The sequence below is a fragment of the Psittacula echo genome (genome assembly GCF_963264785.1).
Source record: "Psittacula echo genome assembly, chromosome: 30".
NCBI lineage: Eukaryota > Metazoa > Chordata > Aves > Psittaciformes > Psittacidae > Psittacula > Psittacula echo.
The window spans coordinates 878090-898577 of record NC_137765.1 but is presented as its reverse complement, the minus strand read 5'-3'; the positions used below and the strand labels follow the sequence as shown (position 1 = coordinate 898577).

General features: G+C 61.2%; 2 protein-coding genes across 4 annotated transcripts; one reads left to right on the top strand and one right to left on the bottom strand.

The window, feature by feature from the left end:
• Window positions 1–1141: 1141 nt before the first annotated feature.
• AP1M2 (adaptor related protein complex 1 subunit mu 2) lies at window positions 1142–8494 on the bottom strand (the record flags this gene model as incomplete). Of its 2 annotated transcripts, none has more annotated exons than XM_080636253.1 (12): window positions 1142–1164; window positions 1251–1326; window positions 2243–2368; window positions 3536–3694; window positions 4690–4761; window positions 4850–4985; window positions 6282–6412; window positions 7282–7429; window positions 7521–7651; window positions 8042–8109; window positions 8201–8357; window positions 8453–8494. In XM_080636253.1, 12 exons carry the CDS (start codon window positions 8492–8494, stop codon window positions 1142–1144), a joined length of 1269 nt encoding a protein of 422 aa, XP_080492379.1. The 2 variants fall into 2 exon arrangements, with proteins under 2 accessions (XP_080492379.1, XP_080492378.1); XM_080636252.1 differs by having other exon boundaries at window positions 4850–4992; window positions 6286–6412.
• Window positions 8495–9752: 1258 nt separating this feature from the next.
• On the top strand, window positions 9753–19822 carry SLC44A2 (solute carrier family 44 member 2 (CTL2 blood group); the record flags this gene model as incomplete). 2 transcript variants are annotated; one of them, XM_080636232.1, is made up of 22 exons in its annotated part: window positions 9753–9831; window positions 10438–10486; window positions 10570–10643; window positions 10771–10855; window positions 11288–11372; window positions 11741–11857; window positions 11943–12003; window positions 12728–12851; window positions 12963–13046; window positions 13167–13279; window positions 13416–13547; window positions 13624–13723; window positions 13814–13906; window positions 14043–14127; window positions 14645–14907; window positions 14984–15078; window positions 16052–16155; window positions 16277–16350; window positions 16421–16491; window positions 16629–16717; window positions 16927–17011; window positions 18975–19822. In XM_080636232.1, exons 1-22 carry the CDS (start codon window positions 9795–9797, stop codon window positions 19079–19081), a joined length of 2127 nt encoding a protein of 708 aa, XP_080492358.1. In that variant the 5' UTR covers window positions 9753–9794. The 2 variants fall into 2 exon arrangements, with proteins under 2 accessions (XP_080492358.1, XP_080492357.1); XM_080636231.1 differs by lacking the exon at window positions 18975–19822 and adding an exon at window positions 17827–17948.
• Window positions 19823–20488: the final 666 nt, after the last annotated feature.

The window sequence follows — 20488 nt, the reverse complement described above, 5'->3', positions numbered from 1 at the left end:
CTCCATTCCCGTTTCTTCTTTCTGCTCCCTTTCCCCATTCCCGCTCCTATTCTCATTGCCCATTCCCTACTCTTGTTACTGTTTCCATCCCATCCCCATCCCCGCTCCCATTTCCTATTATTATTCCCGCTCCCATTCCCTGTTATCCCCATCCCCATTTCCTGTTGTTATCCCCGTTCCCATTCCCCCTCTCCCATTCCCGTTATCCCCGTTCCCATTATCCCCGCTCCCGTTACCCCCGTTCCCATTCCCCCCGCTCCCATTCCCGTTATCCCCGTTCCCATTCTCCCCGCTCCCGTTCCCCCCGCTCCCGTTCCCGTTCTCCCCGCTCCCGTTCTCCCCGCTCCCGTTCCCGTTCTCCCCGCTCCCGTTCCCCCCGCTCCCGTTCCCGTTCTCCCCGCTCCCGTTCCCCCCGCTCCCGCTCCCGTTCCCCCCGCTCCCGCTCCCGTTCTCCCCGCTCCCGTTCTCCCCGTTCCCGTTCTCCCCGTTCCCGTTCCCCCGCTCCCGTTCCCCCCGCTCCCGTTCTCCCCGTTCCCGTTCCCCCCGTTCCCGTTCCCCCCGCTCCCGTTCTCCCCGCTCCCGTTCCCCCCGCTCCCGCTCCCGTTCCCCCCGCTCCCGTTCCCCCGTTCCCGTTCCCCCCGCTCCCGTTCCCCCCGCTCCCGTTCTCCCCGCTCCCGTTCCCCCCGCTCCCGTTCCCCCCGTTCCCGTTCCCCCGTTCCCGTTCCCCCCGCTCCCGTTCCCCCCGTTCCCGTTCCCCCCGCTCCCGTTCCCCCCGTTCCCGTTCCCCCCGTTCCCGTTCCCCCCGTTCCCGTTCCCCCCGCTCCCGTTCCCCCCGCTCACGCCTCCTCAGCTCCTCCCGTTCCCGGTTCCTCCGGAGCCGCTCCGCAAAAGCCGCGTTCACGCGCAGCTTCGGCGCCGCCATGCCCCAAACCACGTGACCAACAACCCCCTTCCGTCGCCGTCACGCGAACGGACGCAGCGGCCACGCCCCCTCCTGTCCCCTCCCACTCTTAAAAGGGCAACGCCGGTGCGGCCCGCATCGAGTTCCCCCCCCCAACAACACAGACACGGGGCCCGGGTCTCAGCACTTTATAGGGGGGTCCGGGGGGGCGACGGGGGGGTCCGGGGGTGCTGGACCCCATTAACTGGTACGGAGCTGATAGTCTGCAATGGGGAGAGCAGGGGTGACCGGGGGGGTCCCCCAAATGGGGTTGGGGGGGGGTCCTTTGGGGGGGTCCCCCCGCACTCACCCCCGCTCTGGGTGATGTAGCGCACCCAGGGCAGCGCCTGGTACCCGCTCTTCTCGATGATCTTCATGTACCGGACCTGCCGGCACAGCGCCATGGAGACCCCCCCATTGGACACCTCAATACCCCCCGGCACCCCAGTACCCTCATGGGACCCCAATACCCCCATTGGGTACCCGAATACCCCCCCAGGCGCCTCAATACCCCCATTGGACACCCCAATACCCCCATTGAGCACCCCAATACCCCCATTGGAACCCCCAATACCCTCCCGGTACCCCAATACCCTTATTGAGCACCCCAATACCCCCATTAGACCCCAATAACCCCACTAGGCACCCCAATACCCTCCCTGTTACCCCAGTACCCCCATTGGACACCCCAATACCCCCCAGTACCCCAATACCCCCATTGGACACCCCAATATCCCCCATTGTAACCCCAATACCCCCCGGGCACCCCAATGCCCTCGGGCACCCCAATACCCCTATTGGGCACCCCAATAACCCCTAGTACCCCAATACATCCATTGGACACCCCAATATCCCCATTTGAACCCAATACCTCCCCCAGTACCCCAATACCCCCATTGGGCACCCCAATACCCCCCCATTGGACACCTCAATACCCCCCCATTGGGCACCCCAATACCCCCCCATTGGACACCTCAATACCCCCCCATTGGACACCCCAATACCCCCATTGGACACCCCAATACCCCCCCATTGGACACCCCAATACCCCCATTGGGCACCCCAATACCCCCCCATTGGACACCTCAATACGCCCCCATTGGACACCCCAATACCCCCCCATTGGACACCCCAATACCCCCATTGGACACCCCAATACCCCCATTGGGCACCCCAATACCCCCCCATTGGACACCTCAATACCCCCCCATTGGACACCCCAATACCCCCCCATTGGACACCCCAATACCCCCATTGGGCACCCCAATACCCCCCCGTACCCCAAAGCCCCCCCCGCCGCACCTGGATCCCGGACACGGTGAAATAGGGGATCTCGAAGCGCACGGCCACGGGGGGGCGCCCCTCGTCCTCCTCCTTCTCCACGCTGGGCAGCCCGAAGTGGGCGCGCATCAGGTGCTCCCTGCCCCCCTGCGCAGCGCCCGCGGGGATGGGGATGGGATGGGATGGAGATGGGATGGGGATGGGGATGGGATGGGAAGGGGATGGGGATGGGAAGGGGAAAGGGATGGGGATGGGATGGGGATGGGAAGGGGATGGGGATGGGGATGGGGATGGGGATGGGGATGGGGATGGGGATGGGATGGGAAAGGGATGGGGATGGGATGGGGATGGGAAGGGGATGGGGATGGGAAGGGGATGGGGATGGGATGGGGATGGGGATGGGGATGGGGATGGGAAGGGGATGGGGATGGGGATGGGGATGGGGATGGGATGGGAAGGGGATGGGGATGGGGATGGGGATGGGGATGGGGATGGGGATGGGGATGGGGATGGGAAGGGGATGGGGATGGGGATGGGGATGGGGATGGGGATGGGGATGGGGATGGGGATGGGAAAGGGATGGGGATGGGAAGGGGATGGGGATGGGGATGGGAAGGGGATGGGGATGGGGATGGGGATGGGGATGGGGATGGGAATGGGGATGGGAATGGGGATGGGAATGGGGATGGGAATGGGATGGGGATGGGATGGGAAGGGGATGGGGATGGAGCCACGGCAGCATCCATGGGATGGGAATGGGAATGGGAATGGAACCACGGCAGCATCCATGGGATGGGGATAGGGGTGGGGATGGAGCCACGGCAGCATCCATGGGATGGGAATGGGAATGGGAATGGAACCACGGCAGCATCCATGGGATGGGGATAGGGGTGGGGATGGAGCCACGGCAGCATCCATGGGATGGGAATGGGAATGGGAATGGAACCACGGCAGCATCCATGGGATGGGGATAGGGGTGGGGATGGAGCCACGGCAGCATCCATGGGATGGGAATGGGAATGGGAATGGAACCACGGCAGCATCCATGGGGATGGGGATAGGGATGGGGATGGAACCACGGCAGCATCCATGGGATGGGGATGGGGATGGGGATGGGAATGGGGATGGCATGGGGATGGGAATGGGAATGGAGCCACGGCAGCATCCATGGGATGGGAATGGGAATGGGATGAGGACGGGGATAGGGATGGGAATGGGAATGGAGCCACGGCAGCACCCGTGGGATGGGGATGGGGATGGAGCCACCACCACCGCAGCAGCCATGGCAGCGTTGGGCCGTGCCGGGGAGCTCACCGGGAAGGATTTGATGGTCCAGAGGACGAGGTTCCGCTCCGGGACGTACTTGGCGGAGCCAGCGCTCGTCTTGAACTTGGGGGAATCGGCGTCGCTGGGCACCGGCACCGCGATCTCCACCCCATTGGCCACCGACTGCTTCTTGAACTGACCCTTGGCCTTGGGGGGGGTAATGGGGTGATGGAGCAATGGGGTGATGGGGGTAAATGGGGATAAATGGGGTGATGGGGGGTAATGGGGATAAATGGGGTGATGGGGGTAAATGGGGATAAATGGGGTGATGGGGGGTAATGGGGATAAATGGGGTGATGGGGGTAAATGGGGATAAATGGGGTGATGGGGGTAAATGGGGATAAATGGGGTGATGGGGGGTAATGGGGATAAATGGGGTGATGGGGGTAAATGGGGATAAATGGGGTGATGGGGGTAAATGGGGATAAATGGGGTGATGGGGGGTAATGGGGATAAATGGGGTGATGGGGGTAAATGGGGATAAATGGGGTGATGGGGGTAATGGGGATAAATGGGGTGATGGGGGTAAATGGGGATAAATGGGGTGATGGGGGTAAATGGGGATAAATGGGGTGATGGGGGGTAATGGGGATAAATGGGGTGATGGGGGTAAATGGGGATAAATGGGGTGATGGGGGTAATGGGGATAAATGGGGTGATGGGGGTAAATGGGGATAAATGGGGTGATGGGGGGTAATGGGGATAAATGGGGTGATGGGGGGTAATGGGGATAAATGGGGTGATGGGGGTAAATGGGGATAAATGGGGTGATGGGGATAAATGGGGTGATGGGGGTAAATGGGGATAAATGGGGTGATGGGGGGTAATGGGGATAAATGGGGTGATGGGGGTAAATGGGGATAAATGGGGTGATGGGGATAAATGGGGTGATGGGGGGTAAATGGGGATAAATGGGGTGATGGGGGGTAAATGGGGTGATGGAGCAACGGGGTGATGGGGGGGTAATGGGGATAAATGGGGTGATGGGGGTAATAAGGTGATGGGGATAAATGGGGTGATGGGGTAATGGGGTGATTGGGGGGTAATGGGGTGATGGGGGTTAATGGGGTGATGGGGGATAACGGGGTGTAAATGGGGTGGGGGGTCCCCCATGGCTCTGTTCCCCCCCCCCATCACCTCACCTTGACCAGGATTTCTACCCGGCTATGGGAGAACTTCTCAATGACCGACTCGACCCAGATGAGCGGCTTCACCTGCAAGGGAGGTGGAGGGGGGGGACCACAGGGATGCTGTGACCCCCATGTGTCCCCCCACCACCACCCCAAAGGTCCCGGTGCTCGCCTGGCTGCTGAGGCGATAGGACATGAGCTCGAAGTCGCCGTCGGGGGGGATGAAGGAGATGGTACGGTCCGAGTCGAAGCGGGACAGGCGCACGCATTGGTGGAACTTGACGTCCTCCAGCTCCACCGACTTGGTCCTGCCCCCTGCGGGGGGGATGCAGGGGATGGGACCCCCCCCATAGAGCTCCATGGAGGTGATGGGACCCCCCCCATGGTGGTGATGGGACCCCCTCATAGAGCTCCATGGAGGTGATGGGATTCCCCCCCATGGAGGTGATGGGACCCCCCCACAGAGCCCCATGGAGGCAATGGGACCCCCCCATAGAGCTCCATGGAGGTGATGGGATTCCCCCCCATGGAGGCGATGGGACCCCCCCCATAGAGCTCCATGGAGGTGATGGGATTCCCCCCCATGGAGGCGATGGGACCTCCCCCATAGAGCTCCATGGAGGTGATGGGACCCCCCATGGTGGTGATGGGACCCCCCCATAGAGCTCCATGGAGGTGATGGGACCCCCCCCATGGTGGTGATGGGACCCCCCCACAGAGCCCCATGGTGGTGATGGGACCCCCTCATAGAGCTCCATGGAGGTGATGGGACCCCCCCCATGGTGGTGATGGGACCCCCCCCATAGAGCTCCATGGAGGTGATGGGATTCCCCCCCATGGAGGTGATGGGACCCCCCCACAGAGCCCCATGGAGGCAATGGGACCCCCCCATAGAGCTCCATGGAGGTGATGGGATTCCCCCCCATGGAGGCGATGGGACCCCCCCACAGAGCCCCATGGAGGCAATGGGACCCCCCCCATAGAGCTCCATGGAGGTGATGGGACCCCCCATGGTGGTGATGGGACCCCCCCACAGAGCCCCATGGTGGTGATGGGACCCCCCCCATGGTGGTGATGGGACCCCCCCACAGAGCCCCATGGTGGTGATGGGACCCCCTCATAGAGCTCCATGGAGGTGATGGGACCCCCCCCATGGTGGTGATGGGACCCCCCCCCAGAGCCCCATGGAGGTGATGGGATTCCCCCCCATGGAGGCGATGGGACCCCCCCACAGAGCCCCATGGAGGCAATGGGACCCCCCCCATAGAGCTCCATGGAGGTGATGGGACCCCCCATGGTGGTGATGGGATCCCCCCATAGAGCTCCATGGAGGTGATGGGACCCCCCCCATGGTGGTGATGGGACCCCCCCACAGAGCCCCATGGTGGTGATGGGACCCCCTCATAGAGCTCCATGGAGGCGATGGGACCCCCCCATGGTGGTGATGGGACCCCCCCCCAGAGCCCCATGGAGGCGATGGGACCCCCCCCATGGTGGTGATGGGACCCCCCCCCAGAGCCCCATGGAGGCGATGGGACCCCCCCCATGGTGGTGATGGGACCCCCCCACAGAGCCCCATGGAGGTGATGGCCCCCCCATGGCACTCACTGCCGGTGAGCTCGAAGAGGACGCGGTCGTTGAGGCCCAGGCGGAGCTCGGGCATCCCCGAGAGGAAAACCTTGAGCTTGATGGTGCCCAGCACCTCGCTGAGCAGCACCGCGCCGCTGGCGCTCACCTGCGGCAATGGCAGCAGCTGAGGGTGAGGCAACGGCAATGGCACCATCGGCAGCACCAGCACCGGCTCCATCAGTGGCGCTGGCACCATCAACAGCACCATCCGTGGCACCAGAACCAGCACTGACTCCATCAGTGGCAATGGCACCAGCACCATCAATGGCCCCAGCACTGTCAATGGCACCAGCACTGGCACTGGCTCTGGCAACAGCACCAGCTCCATCAATGGAACCAGCAGCATCAGCGGCACCAGCACCACCAATGGCCTCAGCACCATCAACAGAACCAGCTCCGTCAATAGCGCTGGCTCCATCAATGGAAGTGGCACCGCCACCAGCCCCAGCTCCATCAATGGCACCGGCACCACTTCCATCAATGCACCAGCACCGTCAATGACATGAGCTCCATCAATGGAAGTGGCCCCAGCCCCAGCACCAGCACCAGCAATGGCCCCAGTACCATCAATGGCACCAGCTCCATCAATGGCCCCAGCTCCATCAATGGCACCAGCTCCATCTCCATCAATGGCCCCAGCACCATCAATGGCCCCAACTCCATCAATGGCACCAGCCCCAGCTCCATCAATGGCACCAGCACCACCAATGACACCAGCCCCATCTCCATCAATGGCACCAGCACCACCAGTGGCACCAGCACCACCAATGGCACCAGCCCCATCTCCATCAATGGCACCAGCACCACCAGTGGCACCAGCACCACCAATGGCACCAGCCCCATCTCCATCAATGGCACCAGCACCACCAGTGGCACCAGCACCACCAATGGCACCAGCACCATCTCCATCAATGGCACCAGCACCATCAGTGGTACAAGCCCCATCAATGGCCCCATCCCCTTGCCCCCCCTCACCAGCAGGTTCACCGCCTCAATGACATCAATGAAGACCTCGTTCTTCTTGTACCGGATGCCCTCGGAGCGCCAGGACACGGCGCTGGTCACGGTGCTGGGCACCCGGCACCTGCCCCTCTCCAGCTTGGTCCCCTCCTGTGTGATGTACCTGGAGCGGGGGGGGTAGGACCACACCACAGAGAGGTGATGGGGGTGGTCCGGGGGGGGTCCCTGCCCCATAGCCCCCCATAGGCGCTCACTCCTGCAGGATCTTGCTGTCGGTGGTTTGGGGGAAGCCGAAATCCATGAGCTCATCCAGGAGCTCGTAGACGGTGACGAAGTTGTCCCGGATGCTCTCCTCCTCCAGCTCCTTGAAGTACTCACGGAACACCTGAAACGGGGGGGGGGGGAAGCATCGCATCAACCCCCTCGTTGATTTGAACCCCCAAAAGGGGGGTTTCCTCCCCAAAATGGGGGTTTCCCAAGAAAAAAGGGGGTTTTCTTGCCCAAAGTGGGGTTTTGCTCCCCAAATTGGGGGGTTTCCCCTCAAAGTGGGGGTTTCCCCCTGAAAACGAGGGTTTCCTCCCCAAAATGGGGGTTTCCCCCCAAAATGAGGGCTTCCTCACCAAGATGAGGGTTTCTGCCCCAAAATGCAGGTTTTCCCCCCCCAAAATGAGGGTTTCCTCCCCAAAATGGGTTTTTTTCACCGGAAATGAGGTTTTCCCCCCCCAAAAAATGGGGGTTTTCCACCCCAAAACAGCTGCCCCCCCCCCAAACTCACCTCCACCACCTTATAGAGGAAGGAATACACCAAGGATGCGTTCCCGTTCTTCTTGGTGGTCGCCACCACTATCGGGCGGGGGGGGGGTTAAGGGCAAACCAAAGGGGGGTACCAAGGGGGGGGGGTGTCTCCATGATCCCGCTGGGATCCGAAGGATACGGTAGAGGTTGGAATGCTTGATCCAAAGGAAATGGACGTGGCCATGGGGCAGGAGCGGCGCCAGGGCCCCCTCTTCCTCCCGCTGCAGCATCAGCCCCATGAAGTGCTCGATCTCCCCCGGCCCCACATCCCCTTTGTAGTTGCGGCTGATGAGGGGCTGAAGGGGGGGGGGTTAGAATTAAGGGGGACCCCCCCCCCCCATTGGGGGTCATTGGGGGTGACCTTTGGGGGGGTCTTTGGGGGGGTCCTCACCTTCCCCTTGAGGTCCAGGATGAAGAGGGCAGAGGCGGCCATGGCGGTCCCCGCGCACGTCAGCGCCGCCGTCACCTGCCCAGGTGAGCGGCAGCGCCCCAGGGCCTTAAAGGGGAAGGATCGGGCCCCAGAGACAGTGGGGGAGGGGCTTAAAAAGAGGCGGGGCGAACCCACACATGGGGACACCCCCATTCATGGGACCCCAATACCCATGGGAGCCCTCATTAATGGGCCCTCCATCCATGGAACCCCCCATCCATGGGACCCCAACACCCATGGGACCCTCCCCATCCATGGGACCCCCCCCATCCATGGTACCCCAACACCCATGAGATCCCCCCATCCATGGTACCCCAACACCCAGGGAACCCTCCCCATCCATGGGACCCCCCCCATCCATGGTACCCCAACACCCATGGGATCCCCCCATCCATGGGAACCCCCCATCCATGGAACCCCAACATCCATGGGATCCCCCCATCCATGGGAACCCCCCATCCATGGAACCCCAACATCCATGGGATCCCCCCATCCATGGGAACCCCCCATCCATGGAACCCCAACATCCATGGGAACCCCCCATCCATGGAACCCCCATCCATGGGACCCCCCCCATCCATGGTACCCCAACACCCATGGGACCCCCCCCATGGGATCCCCCATCCGTGGACCTCCATTTGTCTACCCCAACACCCATGGGACCTCCATCCGAAGGACCCCAACATCTATGAACCCCCCCCCATGGACCCCCCATTCATGGGACCACAACGCCCATGGGACCCCCCACCCATGGACCCCCATGGATGGGGTCCTAATGGGACCCCGACTCCTGCATCCCCATCTCAGGGGGTCCCCGATCTCCACCCTGCACCCCCCAATCCTCCATCTTTGGGGGGGGTCCCTGCACCCCCAACCCCGCTGCCCCACCGCATCCCCAAGCCCCCCCCCACCCCGAAGTGGGGGTCCCTGTGCCCCCCGCAGCGCGGTCCAATGGGGGGGGTTCCAGGGGTGATGCGATGGGGACCCCCCATTCCATAGGGGCAAAGCGGGAGGGGGGGGGCCCAAAGCATCTCCCATTGTTCCCGCTGACATCACCGGGAGCCTATGAGCGAGCCCCGTCAGTACCGGCCCCGCTGCTTTATTATTGCCTTTGATGGGGCAGGGAACGCGGCGTCACCGGGAACGGGAACGGGAACGGCGGCCCCGACCCCTACGGTTCCTGTCGCGGAGCGTTCGGCTCCTTTAACGCCGTCGCCGTTGACGTTACCGGACGGCCGGGGCGGGAGGGGGGGAACGGGCACGCCCAGGGCGGAGCGTCCGGAGCCGAGCGCCCGCGTTGGCAATGGGGGGCCATGGGGACGGCTACTACGGGAAGCACGGTAGGGAATGGGGGGGGGGGGTGTCCTATGGGGGTCCCGGTGTTGGGGGGCACCGGAGGAAACGGAAGGGAAACGAAACCGGACGCGTTTTCGGCGTCGTTGCGCTCGTTGGGTCCGGAGTGGGGGGGCAGCCCTAGAGCCGGTGTAACCGGTAGCGCAGCGTGGCTGGGCCGTGGGGAACGATGGGGACGAACGGGTTCAGGCCGGGTCTGGGCTCCTCGGTAGGGTTGGGGGGGGTCCCTGCACCCCCCCCGAACACCCGGAAGTGGAGCCCCCGATGTGGGGCGCTGGAACCCCCTTAAAGTCCCCCCCCGCTCCCTCCTGGCTGGGTTCCCACCCTATAAATAAAGCCGGGATGTGGGATCTGGTGCTGGATTCCCAGCATTACCCCCCCCCCCCGCTTCCAATGGGATCTGGGGGTATCCCAGGCGATGTTTACGGAGGGAAGCTCATGGAAATGGGTTTTCCAACGGGAGAATCGTTCCCGGAGGTTGTTTCCCTCCCGATCCGGCCCCAGCGTTGCGTTCCCTGGTGAGGAGGAGGATGAGGAGCCCCTTCCTCCCCATCCCACACCTCATTGTTCCCGTTCCCTCCGCGCTTCCATAGGGACGCCGCAGAAGTACGACCCGACGTTCAAAGGTCCCATCTACGACAGGTAAAGAGCCGAGGCGCCGGCGGCGCTGTGATCCCTCTTCCCATTCCCGTTCCCATTGCCGACGCTGCTCTTCCCTATGGCAGGGGCTGCACGGACATCGTCTGCTGCATCCTGCTGGTCCTCGCCATTGCGGGCTACGTGGTGGTGGGCATCCTGGGTACGTGGGGGGCTTGCAAGAGGGGAAGCTGAGCCTCTGATGGGGATGGGGAGGTCTCTATGGGGAGATGTGGGTCCGAGGCCCATGGGCATGACCACGACTGCCTCTTCCGCCTCCCCACACGCAGCCTGGAGCTATGGGGACCCCCGGAAGGTGATCTACCCCACCGACAGCCGCGGGCAGTTCTGCGGGCAGCAGGGGACCCCCAATGAGTACGTGGCTGTGCCCCCTTTAGTACCACATCCCCGCTGCCCCCTTGGGTACCACATCCCCGCTGCCCCCTTGGGTCCTGCATCCCCGCTGCCCCCTTGGGTGCCGCATCCCCGCTGCCCCCTTGGGTACCGCATCCCCGCTGCCCCCTTGGGTGCCGCATCCCCACTGCCCCCTTGGGTACCGCATCCCCAGTGCCCCCTTGGGTGCCACATCCCCAGTGCCCCCTTGGGTACCGCATCCCCACTGCCCCCTTGGGTACCGCATCCCCACTGCCCCCTTGGGTACCGCATCCCCAGTGCCCCCTTGGGTACCGCATCCCCGCTGCCCCCTTGGGTGCCGCATCCCCGCTGCCCCCTTGGGTACCGCATCCCCATCCTGGGGGCTCCGGGCAGTGCATCCTGGTTCTATGTGGGCGCTGCTTTGCCTTGCAGGGGGAAACCTTTCCTCTTCTACTTTGACATCGTGAAGTGCGCCAGCCCCTTGGTGCTGCTGGAGTTCCAGTGCCCGACCACGCAGGTACCGACCCAGCTCCCCAGGGATGCTCCCTGTCCATGGGATCATCGGATGGGTTGGAAGCATCCTTAAAGCTCATCCGGTTCCATGGGCAGGGACACCTTCCATTAGAGCAGGTTGCTCCAACCCGGCCTTGATGGGATGGGGCATCCCAACCTTCCCCCTTCAACCCATCCCAGTGTCCCACCACCCTCACAGGGAAGAATCCCATCTCCATCTCCCCTCTGGCTGGTTAAAGCCATTCCCCTTATCCCATCCCTCCATCCCTTGCCCAAAGACCCTCTCCAGGTTCCCTGTAGCCCCTTTAGGCACTGGAGGTGGATCCGGAGCTCTTCCAGCTCTCCCAGCCCGCATCCTCCTCTCCTCTCCAGATCTGTGTCAGCGAATGCCCGGACAGGTTCCAGACGTTCCTGGATGCTTCCGGCTCATCCCAGGAGCTGGAATACTACCGCAGGTTCTGCGTGCCCGAGTTCACAGGCCTGCAGAAGGTGGGTCCATGGAACGGGGTCAGCGTTCCCATGGGATCATTCGCACCCAATGTGCTGACGTCCATCCCATTCCATCCCCCTCCAGGCTCCCATCCAGGTGGTGAAGGATAAGGAATGCCCGGCCGTGCTTATCCCCAGCACCCCACGTAGGTCTGGAGGGCGATGGGGCTGTGATGAGGCCATTCCGGTGGGGCTGAGGGGCCTTGGGGGGGGGTTCCAGGGATCCAGTGGGGGGTTGTGGGTCCGGGAAGGGGTTTGGATCCTTGTTCTGGGGGATGGATGGATGGGGGATGGATGGATGGGGGATGGATGGATGGGGGATGGATGGACGATGGATGGATGGACGATGGATGGATGGATGGATGGATGGATGGATGGACGATGGATGGACGATGGATGGACGATGGATGGGCGATGGATGGGCGATGGATGGATGGACGATGGATGGATGGATGGATGGATGGATGGACGATGGATGGATGGATGGATGGATGGATGATGGATGGATGATGGATGGGCGATGGATGGGCGATGGATGGGCGATGGATGGGCGATGGATGGGCGATGGATGGGCGATGGATGGATGGACGATGGATGGATGGACGATGGATGGATGGATGGATGGACGATGGATGGATGGATGGATGGACAATGGATGGATGGATGGATGATGGAAATGGATGGATGGATGGATGGATGGATGGACGATGGATGGATGGACGATGGATGGATGGACGATGGATGGATGGATGGATGGACGATGGATGGATGGATGGATGGACAATGGATGGATGGATGGATGGATGGATGATGGAAATGGATGGATGGATGGATGGGTGAATGATGCCGGCTTTCCCCCTCTATTCCCAGTGGCGCGCCGATGCTTCCCGGCCCTCCAAGCCAAGAAGGGCGTCATCATGGTCGGCAACGAGACCACCTACAACGACGGCCAGGGCCACTTGAGGAACGTCACCGACCTGCTGGAGGGAGCCAAGTGAGTCCATCCTATGGGCTGGATGGGGCTTGGAGCAACCTGCTCCAGTGGGAGCTGGAGGAGCTTTGGGATCCCTTCTAACGTGGTTCTACGGTGGGTTTGTGCTTGCAGGAAAGCCAACGTGGTCCTGGAGGCCAGGCAGTTGGCCATGAAGATCTTTGAGGACTACACGGTCTCCTGGTACTGGATCCTCATGTGAGCATGACATGGGAGATGGTGCGGGATGCTCTGGAGCATCACTAGAGGCTGGGATGGGGAAGGACCGGAGCCGAGCACTGGGGGGATGCTTGGTGCGATGCTGCCTTCCTCCCGCAGAGGCCTCGTCATCGCCATGGTGACCAGCTTGGTCTTCATTGTCCTGCTCCGCTTCCTGGCCGGGATCATGGTGTGGGTGATGATCGTGATGGTGATCCTGGTGCTGGGCTACGGTGAGCACCTCAGGAGCTTCTCCATGGTCTGAGTGGCATTGGCGCTTGTGCGCTCCATACACTCCTATGGGAGCATCAGCGTTGGCTGGGGCCAAGCAGAGCCTTCCAGCATCTCCGCTTCCTGCTTTTCCATCAGGAATCTTCCACTGTTACTTGGAATATGCCAAGCTGAAGGGGGAAGCGGGCTCGGACGTCTCCTTGCAGGACCTGGGCTTTCAGACCGACCTCCGTGTCTACCTCCACCTGCGGCAGACGTGGTTGGCCTTCAGTGAGTCCCCATCCTCCCCGGGATGCAGGGATGGGCGCTGCGAGGAGTGGTACCCAAGGCGCCCTTCTCCTGGCAGTGATCATCCTGAGCATCCTGGAGGTGCTCATCCTGCTCCTGCTCCTCTTCCTGCGCAAGAGGATCCTCATCGCCATCGCGCTCATCCGGGAGGCCAGCAGGTCCGGGCGGCCCTGAGGACACGGGGATGGGCTCGGGCTCCTCCTGAAATAGAGAGGACTTTGACCAGGGTTGGACCATGTTCCCGGCAGGGCCATCGGGCACATCATGACGTCGCTGCTCTTCCCGTTGTGCACCTTCTTCCTCCTCTGCCTCTGCATTGCCTATTGGGCCAGCACCGCCGTGTATCCTTCCCTCTTCTTCCTCCTCTTCCTCCTCCTCCTCCTGGGAGCATCGGGTTGGGATTGAACCCGGATCCTGATGGATCAAACCGGCTCCATCCGGGATTGAGGCCCGTGTGTTCCTTACCTTGCGCTGCAGCTTCCTCTCCACCTCCAACGAGGCCGTTTACAAGGTGTTCAATGAGTCCACGTGCCCCTTCGCCGGCCAGACCTGCACGCCCGAGGTGCGGGCCTTGGATGTGCCTGGGTTGGGATCATGGCATCTTCAGGCTCCTCCACTTCCAGCCCCCTGGAACACCAGCGCCGCCTTCCATAGCTTCCGTGGTTTGAGTGGCATTGGCGCTCGTGCGCTCCATACACTCCTATGGGAGCATCAGCTTTGGCTGGGGCCAAGCGGAGCCTTCCGGCATCTCCGCTTCCCACTTTGCCATCAGGAATCTTCCACTGTTACTTGGAATATTTGGAGAACCTTCCATAGCTTCTCCAAGCTGGGGGCACCCAACCCCATCCCAGTGCCCCATGGTAGCGATGAACTTCCCGAGATCCCCTCTCCATCACCGCTCTGGCGGGTTGAAGCCATTCCCCTTGCCCCATCCCATGCTCCCATTCCCGCTTAGCGCCCTGCAGGTGCTAACTCCAATCAGAGCTCCAACAATCCCCTTCCAGGAAGCAGGAAAACCCCTTCCCAAAGCCAAGCCCCCTTTGCCATCGCAGCGGGGACCAACCTCTTGTCCTCCCTAGACCTTCAACACGAGCAACGTCACCAAGCAGTGCCCCGATGCCCAGTGCCTCTTTGCCTTCTATGGGGGGGAGACGGCCTACCACCGGTACCTCATCGCCCTCCAGTTCTTCAACCTCTTCATGTTCTTCTGGCTCGTCAACTTCGTCATCGCCTTGGGCCAAGTGACATTGGCCGGAGCCTTCGCATCCTATTACTGGGCCTTCAAGAAGCCCGAGGATATCCCGGCATTCCCGCTCTTCTCCGCCTTCGGCCGCGCGCTCCGGTACGGTCCCTACTGAGGAGGATGCGGATGCTCCTTGGGGTTATCCCATTCCTTAAGCAGGGTGATTCGCCCCCAGGTACCACACGGGCTCGCTGGCCTTCGGCTCCCTCATCCTCGCCATCGTCCAAGTCATCAGGGTCACTTTGGAGTATCTGGACCACAGGTTGAAAGGTACGGGAGGGAATGAGGAGAGGGATGGGCTCCGCGTGCCATGGATGCTCCCATGTCTCCCGGGGCCAGTGGGCATCAGTGTTCCAGGAGAGGATGGGGGTTTCCCTTGGAGGATGCTGTAGGAGTGGGATGCGGCTGCTGGACCGATTCCCGCAGTTCTAGGGGTGTCCATAGGGAAGTGCATGCCTGGCTGCAGGGCTCTACTGATCCCCCAGTGCAAGCAGCACAAGTGCATCCCAGGGACGTGGACCATGGGATGCAGAGATGGAGGCAGTGATGGGGCAGCCGGATGGGGACCATGGGATGCACGGATGGAGGCAGTGATGGGATGCAGGGATGGGGACCATGGAATGGAGGCAGTGATGGGGCAGTCGGATGGGGACCATGGAATGCAGGGATGGGGGCAGTGATGGAGCAGCCGGATGGGTACCATGGGATGCAGGGATGGAGGCGGTGATGGGGCAGCCTAGAAAGGGGACCATGGGATGCAGGGAAGGAGGCAGCGATGGGATGCAGGGAAGGAGGCAGCGATGGGATGCAGGGAAGGAGGCAGCGATGGGATGCAGGGAAGGAGGCAGCGATGGGATGCAGGGAAGGAGGCAGCGATGGGATGCAGGGAAGGAGGCAGCGATGGGATGCAGGGAAGGAGGCAGCGATGGGATGCAGGGAAGGAGGCAGCGATGGGATGCAGGGAAGGAGGCAGCGATGGGATGCAGGGAAGGAGGCAGCGATGGGATGCAGGGAAGGAGGCAGCGATGGGATGCAGGGAGGGAGGCTGCGATGGGATGCAGGGAAGGAGGCAGCGATGGGATGCAGGGAGGGAGGCAGCAATGGGATGCAGGGAGGGAGGCGGTGATGGGATGCAGGGAGGGAGGCAGCAATGGGATGCAGGGAGGGAGGCGGTGATGGGGCATCCGGATGGGGACCACGGAGACCTTGAGCTTGCTCCTGTCTCCTGCTTTGCCTCCCCCAGCTGCAGAGAACAAAGTGGCCAAGTTCCTGCTGGGCTGCCTCAAATGCTGCTTCTGGTGCCTGGAGAAGTTCCTCAAGTTCCTCAATAGAAACGCCTACATCATGGTAAGAGGCTCCAAAGGGTGATGGATACAAGGTGGGGGGTGGATCTCAGCATCCTTTGGATCGGGAATGGGATGTCCAAGGGGCTGGAATTGGGTGATGCTTTCCCACCCTGACCTTCCAGGTCGCCATCTACGGCACCAACTTCTGCACCTCGGCCCGCAACGCCTTCTTGCTGCTGATGAGGAACATCATCAGGTGGGTGCTGGGGGCTGCAGCCGGACGGGAGCATCCCGGGTGCAGGAGCTCATCCCTCTCCTCTTCCCAGGGTGGCGGTGCTGGATAAAGTCACGGATTTCCTCTTCTTCCTCGGCAAGCTCCTCATTGTGGGAAGCGTTGGTAAGATGGGAAGTGCCTCCCTTTCCGCCTCCCAGCACCCGGCTCGGTTCTTCCCATGGCATTGAGCCTTTCCGCTCCTCTTTTCCGCCTTCCCTGCCTGCCATTCCCGTGGGCATCTCCATCCGTTGCTCCGCCAGGAATCCTCGCCTTCTTCTTCTTCACCCATCGGATAAAGCTGGTCGAGGACACGGCGCCGGCCCTCAATTACTACTGGGTCCCTATTCTGGTGAGCTCCTTCCTCATCCCTCGGGATCAAGCCGAAGGAGCACAAAGAGCTCCTTAACCCAATCCCCCGGGAAACGCTCCCATTGCATTGTCCCGAATGCGGCTGCTCCTGTTTCCCAGCCCCCGCTCCCTTGGGAATGCTGGATCCAGCAGGATCCCCCCTTGGTGGATACCAGGGAATGATGTGACCCCCCCCAATCCCTCTTGCAGACGGTGATCGTGGGCTCCTACCTCATTGCCCACGGGTTCCTCAGTGTCTATGGGATGTGCGTGGACACCCTCTTCCTCTGCTTCTGTAAGTGCCAGCCCCGTGCCTGCGGGGCTGCAGTTGGGCTGCGCTCCCCATTCCCCGGCCTTCCCTTCTCCCACTCTTTCCTTTCCCAACTCCTTCCTTCCCTTTGCCTGGCCCTGCCTCTGCCGCGGGAGCTCTTGGTCTTTCTGCTTTGGGGCTTTGGGGGAACCAAACTGTGACTAACTTGGACTTCTCCTCTCTTCCCTCTCCTCTTGCTGTCTCTGTCTGTGGTCTCCATCCTCCATCCTTACCCTTTTCCATGTTCTCCATCCTCCATTCCTGCCCTTTTCCATGTTCTCCGTCCTCCATTCTTGCCCTTTTCCATATTCTCCATTCTCCATCCTTGCCCTTTTCCATGTTCTCCATCCTACATCCCTGCCCTTTTCCATATTCTCCATTCTCCATCCCTGCCCTTCTCCATGTTCTCCGTCCTCCATTCCTGCCCTTTTCCATGTTCTCTATCCTCCATCCTTGCCCTTCTCCATGTTCTCTATCCTCCATCCTTGCCCTTCTCCATGTTCTCCATCCTCCATCCCTGCCCTTTTCCATATTCTCCATCCTCCATCCCTGCCCTTCTCCATGTTCTCCATCCTCCATCCCTGCCCTTCTCCATGTTCTCCATCCCTGCCCGTTTCCATGTTCTCCATCCCTGCCCTTCTCCATGTTCTCCATCCCTGCCCATTTCCATGTTCTCCATCCCTGCCCTTCTCCATGTTCTCCATCCCTGCCCGTTTCCATGTTCTCCATCCTCCATCCCTGCCTCCCGCCGCTTCTCCCTCTTCCCCATCCCGGCTGCTTCTCCCGGGGCTTGTGGCAAGGCGAAGACCTGGAGAGGAACGATGGATCCCCGGAGAGGCCTTACCTCATGTCCCCCGAGCTCAGCGGGATCCTGCTCAAGGGCAGCCTGGAGCCTGCCCCAGGCCCCGACAGCCAGGGCTAAGGGATGCATCCGGTGTTCCTATGGGATGGGCTGAGCGCGTTCCATAGCTCCCACCCTGCTCCCGTTCCTCGCCCTGCTCTTCCGATGCAAACCCGTGGGGTGGGAAGAGCGCTCCTTAGGAGGATGCAAAGCTTCTGCTTCCAAGCTTCAGGGCCCTCATCACCGACTCCGTGCCTTGTGCCCGTGGGATTGGGAAGCCCTTAAGAGGGGTTGGCTCCAAGCATCCCAAGTTCGGGATCGTTTCCTTGCTGTGCGCTGGTGCTGCAGGGCTCTGTCCATGCCCACACGGATCCCGTCTTCCCAGGCCACGCTCCCATCCCTCCCAGAGCATCCGGAGGTGTTTTCCCAAGGGTTGGTTGCTTTGGGATGGCTTGAGCTGTGTCCAAAGCGCTTGGCGCTTATGGCACGGAGCCAGTTGCGGAGCGCCGAGATTGCTCCAGAAAGGATGGGAACGGCATTCCCGGTATTCCAAAGGGAGCTCCGGTCACTGTTGAACCTTCCTGCTGCCCCCCTGGATAAAGCCATCCCCCCCCCACCTCTGCTTCCTTTTCCATGCTCTCCATCATCACCCAATCCCAACTGGATTGGCTTGGAAGTGACCTCTGAGCTCATCCAATTCCAACCCCCTGGAACCCCAGGGACCCCTTCCATAGGTTGCTCCAAGGGATGGGGCATCCCCACCTTCTCCCAGTGTCCCACCCCCCTCATAGGGAGAACTCGTGCCTCCGACCCCATCCCAGCCTCCCCTTTGGGAGATTCCCTTCTCCCATCCCTTCTCCAAAGCCCTTCTCCAGGTTTCCCATAGGCTCCGGAGCTGCTCCATGGTATCCCTATGGTGGATGCGCACCCGGTCCTCAGCAGCACCCATCAGGAGCTATGGGCTCCTCTCCTTCTCAGGCCCCAAACCAGCATCTCTGTGCCTTTAAGGGCTCCTTAATAGGGATGCGGGACCCTCCCCCCCATCCCAACCTATGGGTCTGCCCCCCCCCACTGTGTGTGGGGCAATGGGGGGGGTTCTCTTTGCAGTGGAAGACCTGGAGCGGAACGATGGCTCGGCCGAGAAGCCTTATTTCATGTCCCCCGACCTCAAGAAGCTCCTGAAGAAGAAGAACAAAAGCCCTCGGGATGCGTAGATCCTGATCCCGTCCCGTTCTTCCCATCCCTATCCTTGGAATGAACCCGGAATTCCCATCTTGAAAGGGGGGGGTTCGCTGCGGGATGGATGCTCCTAAAGATGCCACCTTGGGGTTGCCAAGCCGAGAGCATCAATGGTCCAGCTCGAGCACTGCGCTACGGGGTCTGGCTCCCCCTGGGCCAGGTTCCGGCTCCCAATGGAGTAAATCCATGGAAATCCGGTTGGGATTGGTTCTTCCCATTGGGGTTTCTCTGCAGCCATCCCCAAGTCTTGTGTTGCCGGTGGGGATTCCTCACCGGCGGAGCAACCCCTGCGCTTCCCTGCTTCACCCCTTTAGAGGAGGAATCCGGATGGGAATATCAGCCGGGAATGCTGGAGGTGGAGGGGAAAGCTGCATCCTTTAGCACTGATCCCTTCCCATTCCTGACATTCCCACACCTGATCCTGTAGAGCAAAGCCTTCCCCAGCCGCGACCGGATGCTCGGGAATGGGCGTTGGGAGATGCTGCTCTTTGTCCCTCTGCTTTTTGGGGTCGGATCGGGGGATTTTAAGCAAAGCAAATGCCAAACATGAGGTTGGCCTCTTTTTAGGTCTCTTTTAGGGGGGGTTGTCGCTGATTCTGACCTGGGTTTGGGGTGTTCCGTGGCAATTTGGAGCTGTTTCAGCCCCGTTCCCTTGGCGAGCTTGAAATCTCCACCCGAGAGCCGTGGAACGGGTGGGAAAGGAGCTGAAGATGGGGCCATGGGCAGGGATGGCTTCCACGAGAGCATGGAAGGGCCAAGCTGGCCTAAGAAAGAGCCAAAAGGGATAGGGAAAAGCAATGGAAGAGCCAAAAGGGATTGGGAAAGGCAATGGAAGAGCCAAAAGGGATTGGGAAAGGCAATGGAAGAGCTAAAAGGGATTGGGAAAGGCAATGGAAGAGCTAAAAGGGATTGGGAAAGGCAATGGAAGAGCTAAAAGGGATAAGGAAAGGCAATGGAAGAGCTAAAACAAGGAGAATCCTCTTGGTTTGGGACAAAAGTAGGACTAACAAAGGGAATAAGGACAGGGCTCCATTGAGGTTACAGCTCTACCTGTGCTGAGACCCCGTCTATTGCAGGCTGATCCCTAAGGAATGCCGTCAGGTTCCTTCCCTGCCTGGAGCCTTGGCATTTTCATTCCAGACACTTGGGGGCTGGAAACACCATCGGGAAGGGCAAGGGATGATCCATAACCCCTCAGCATCAACGGGAAGAGGTTTAGGTCTGGAATTGCCCATGGTGTGGTTTCAGGTGTCCATGGCTCCGGGTGCAGGACCAACGGCTCCTTTTGGGGTTGGGATGCTACTTGTGTCCTGGTGTTCCCATCCTTTCCGCCTCATCCCATAGGGATGCACGGGAATGGAGAAACTCCATGGAAAAAGGGC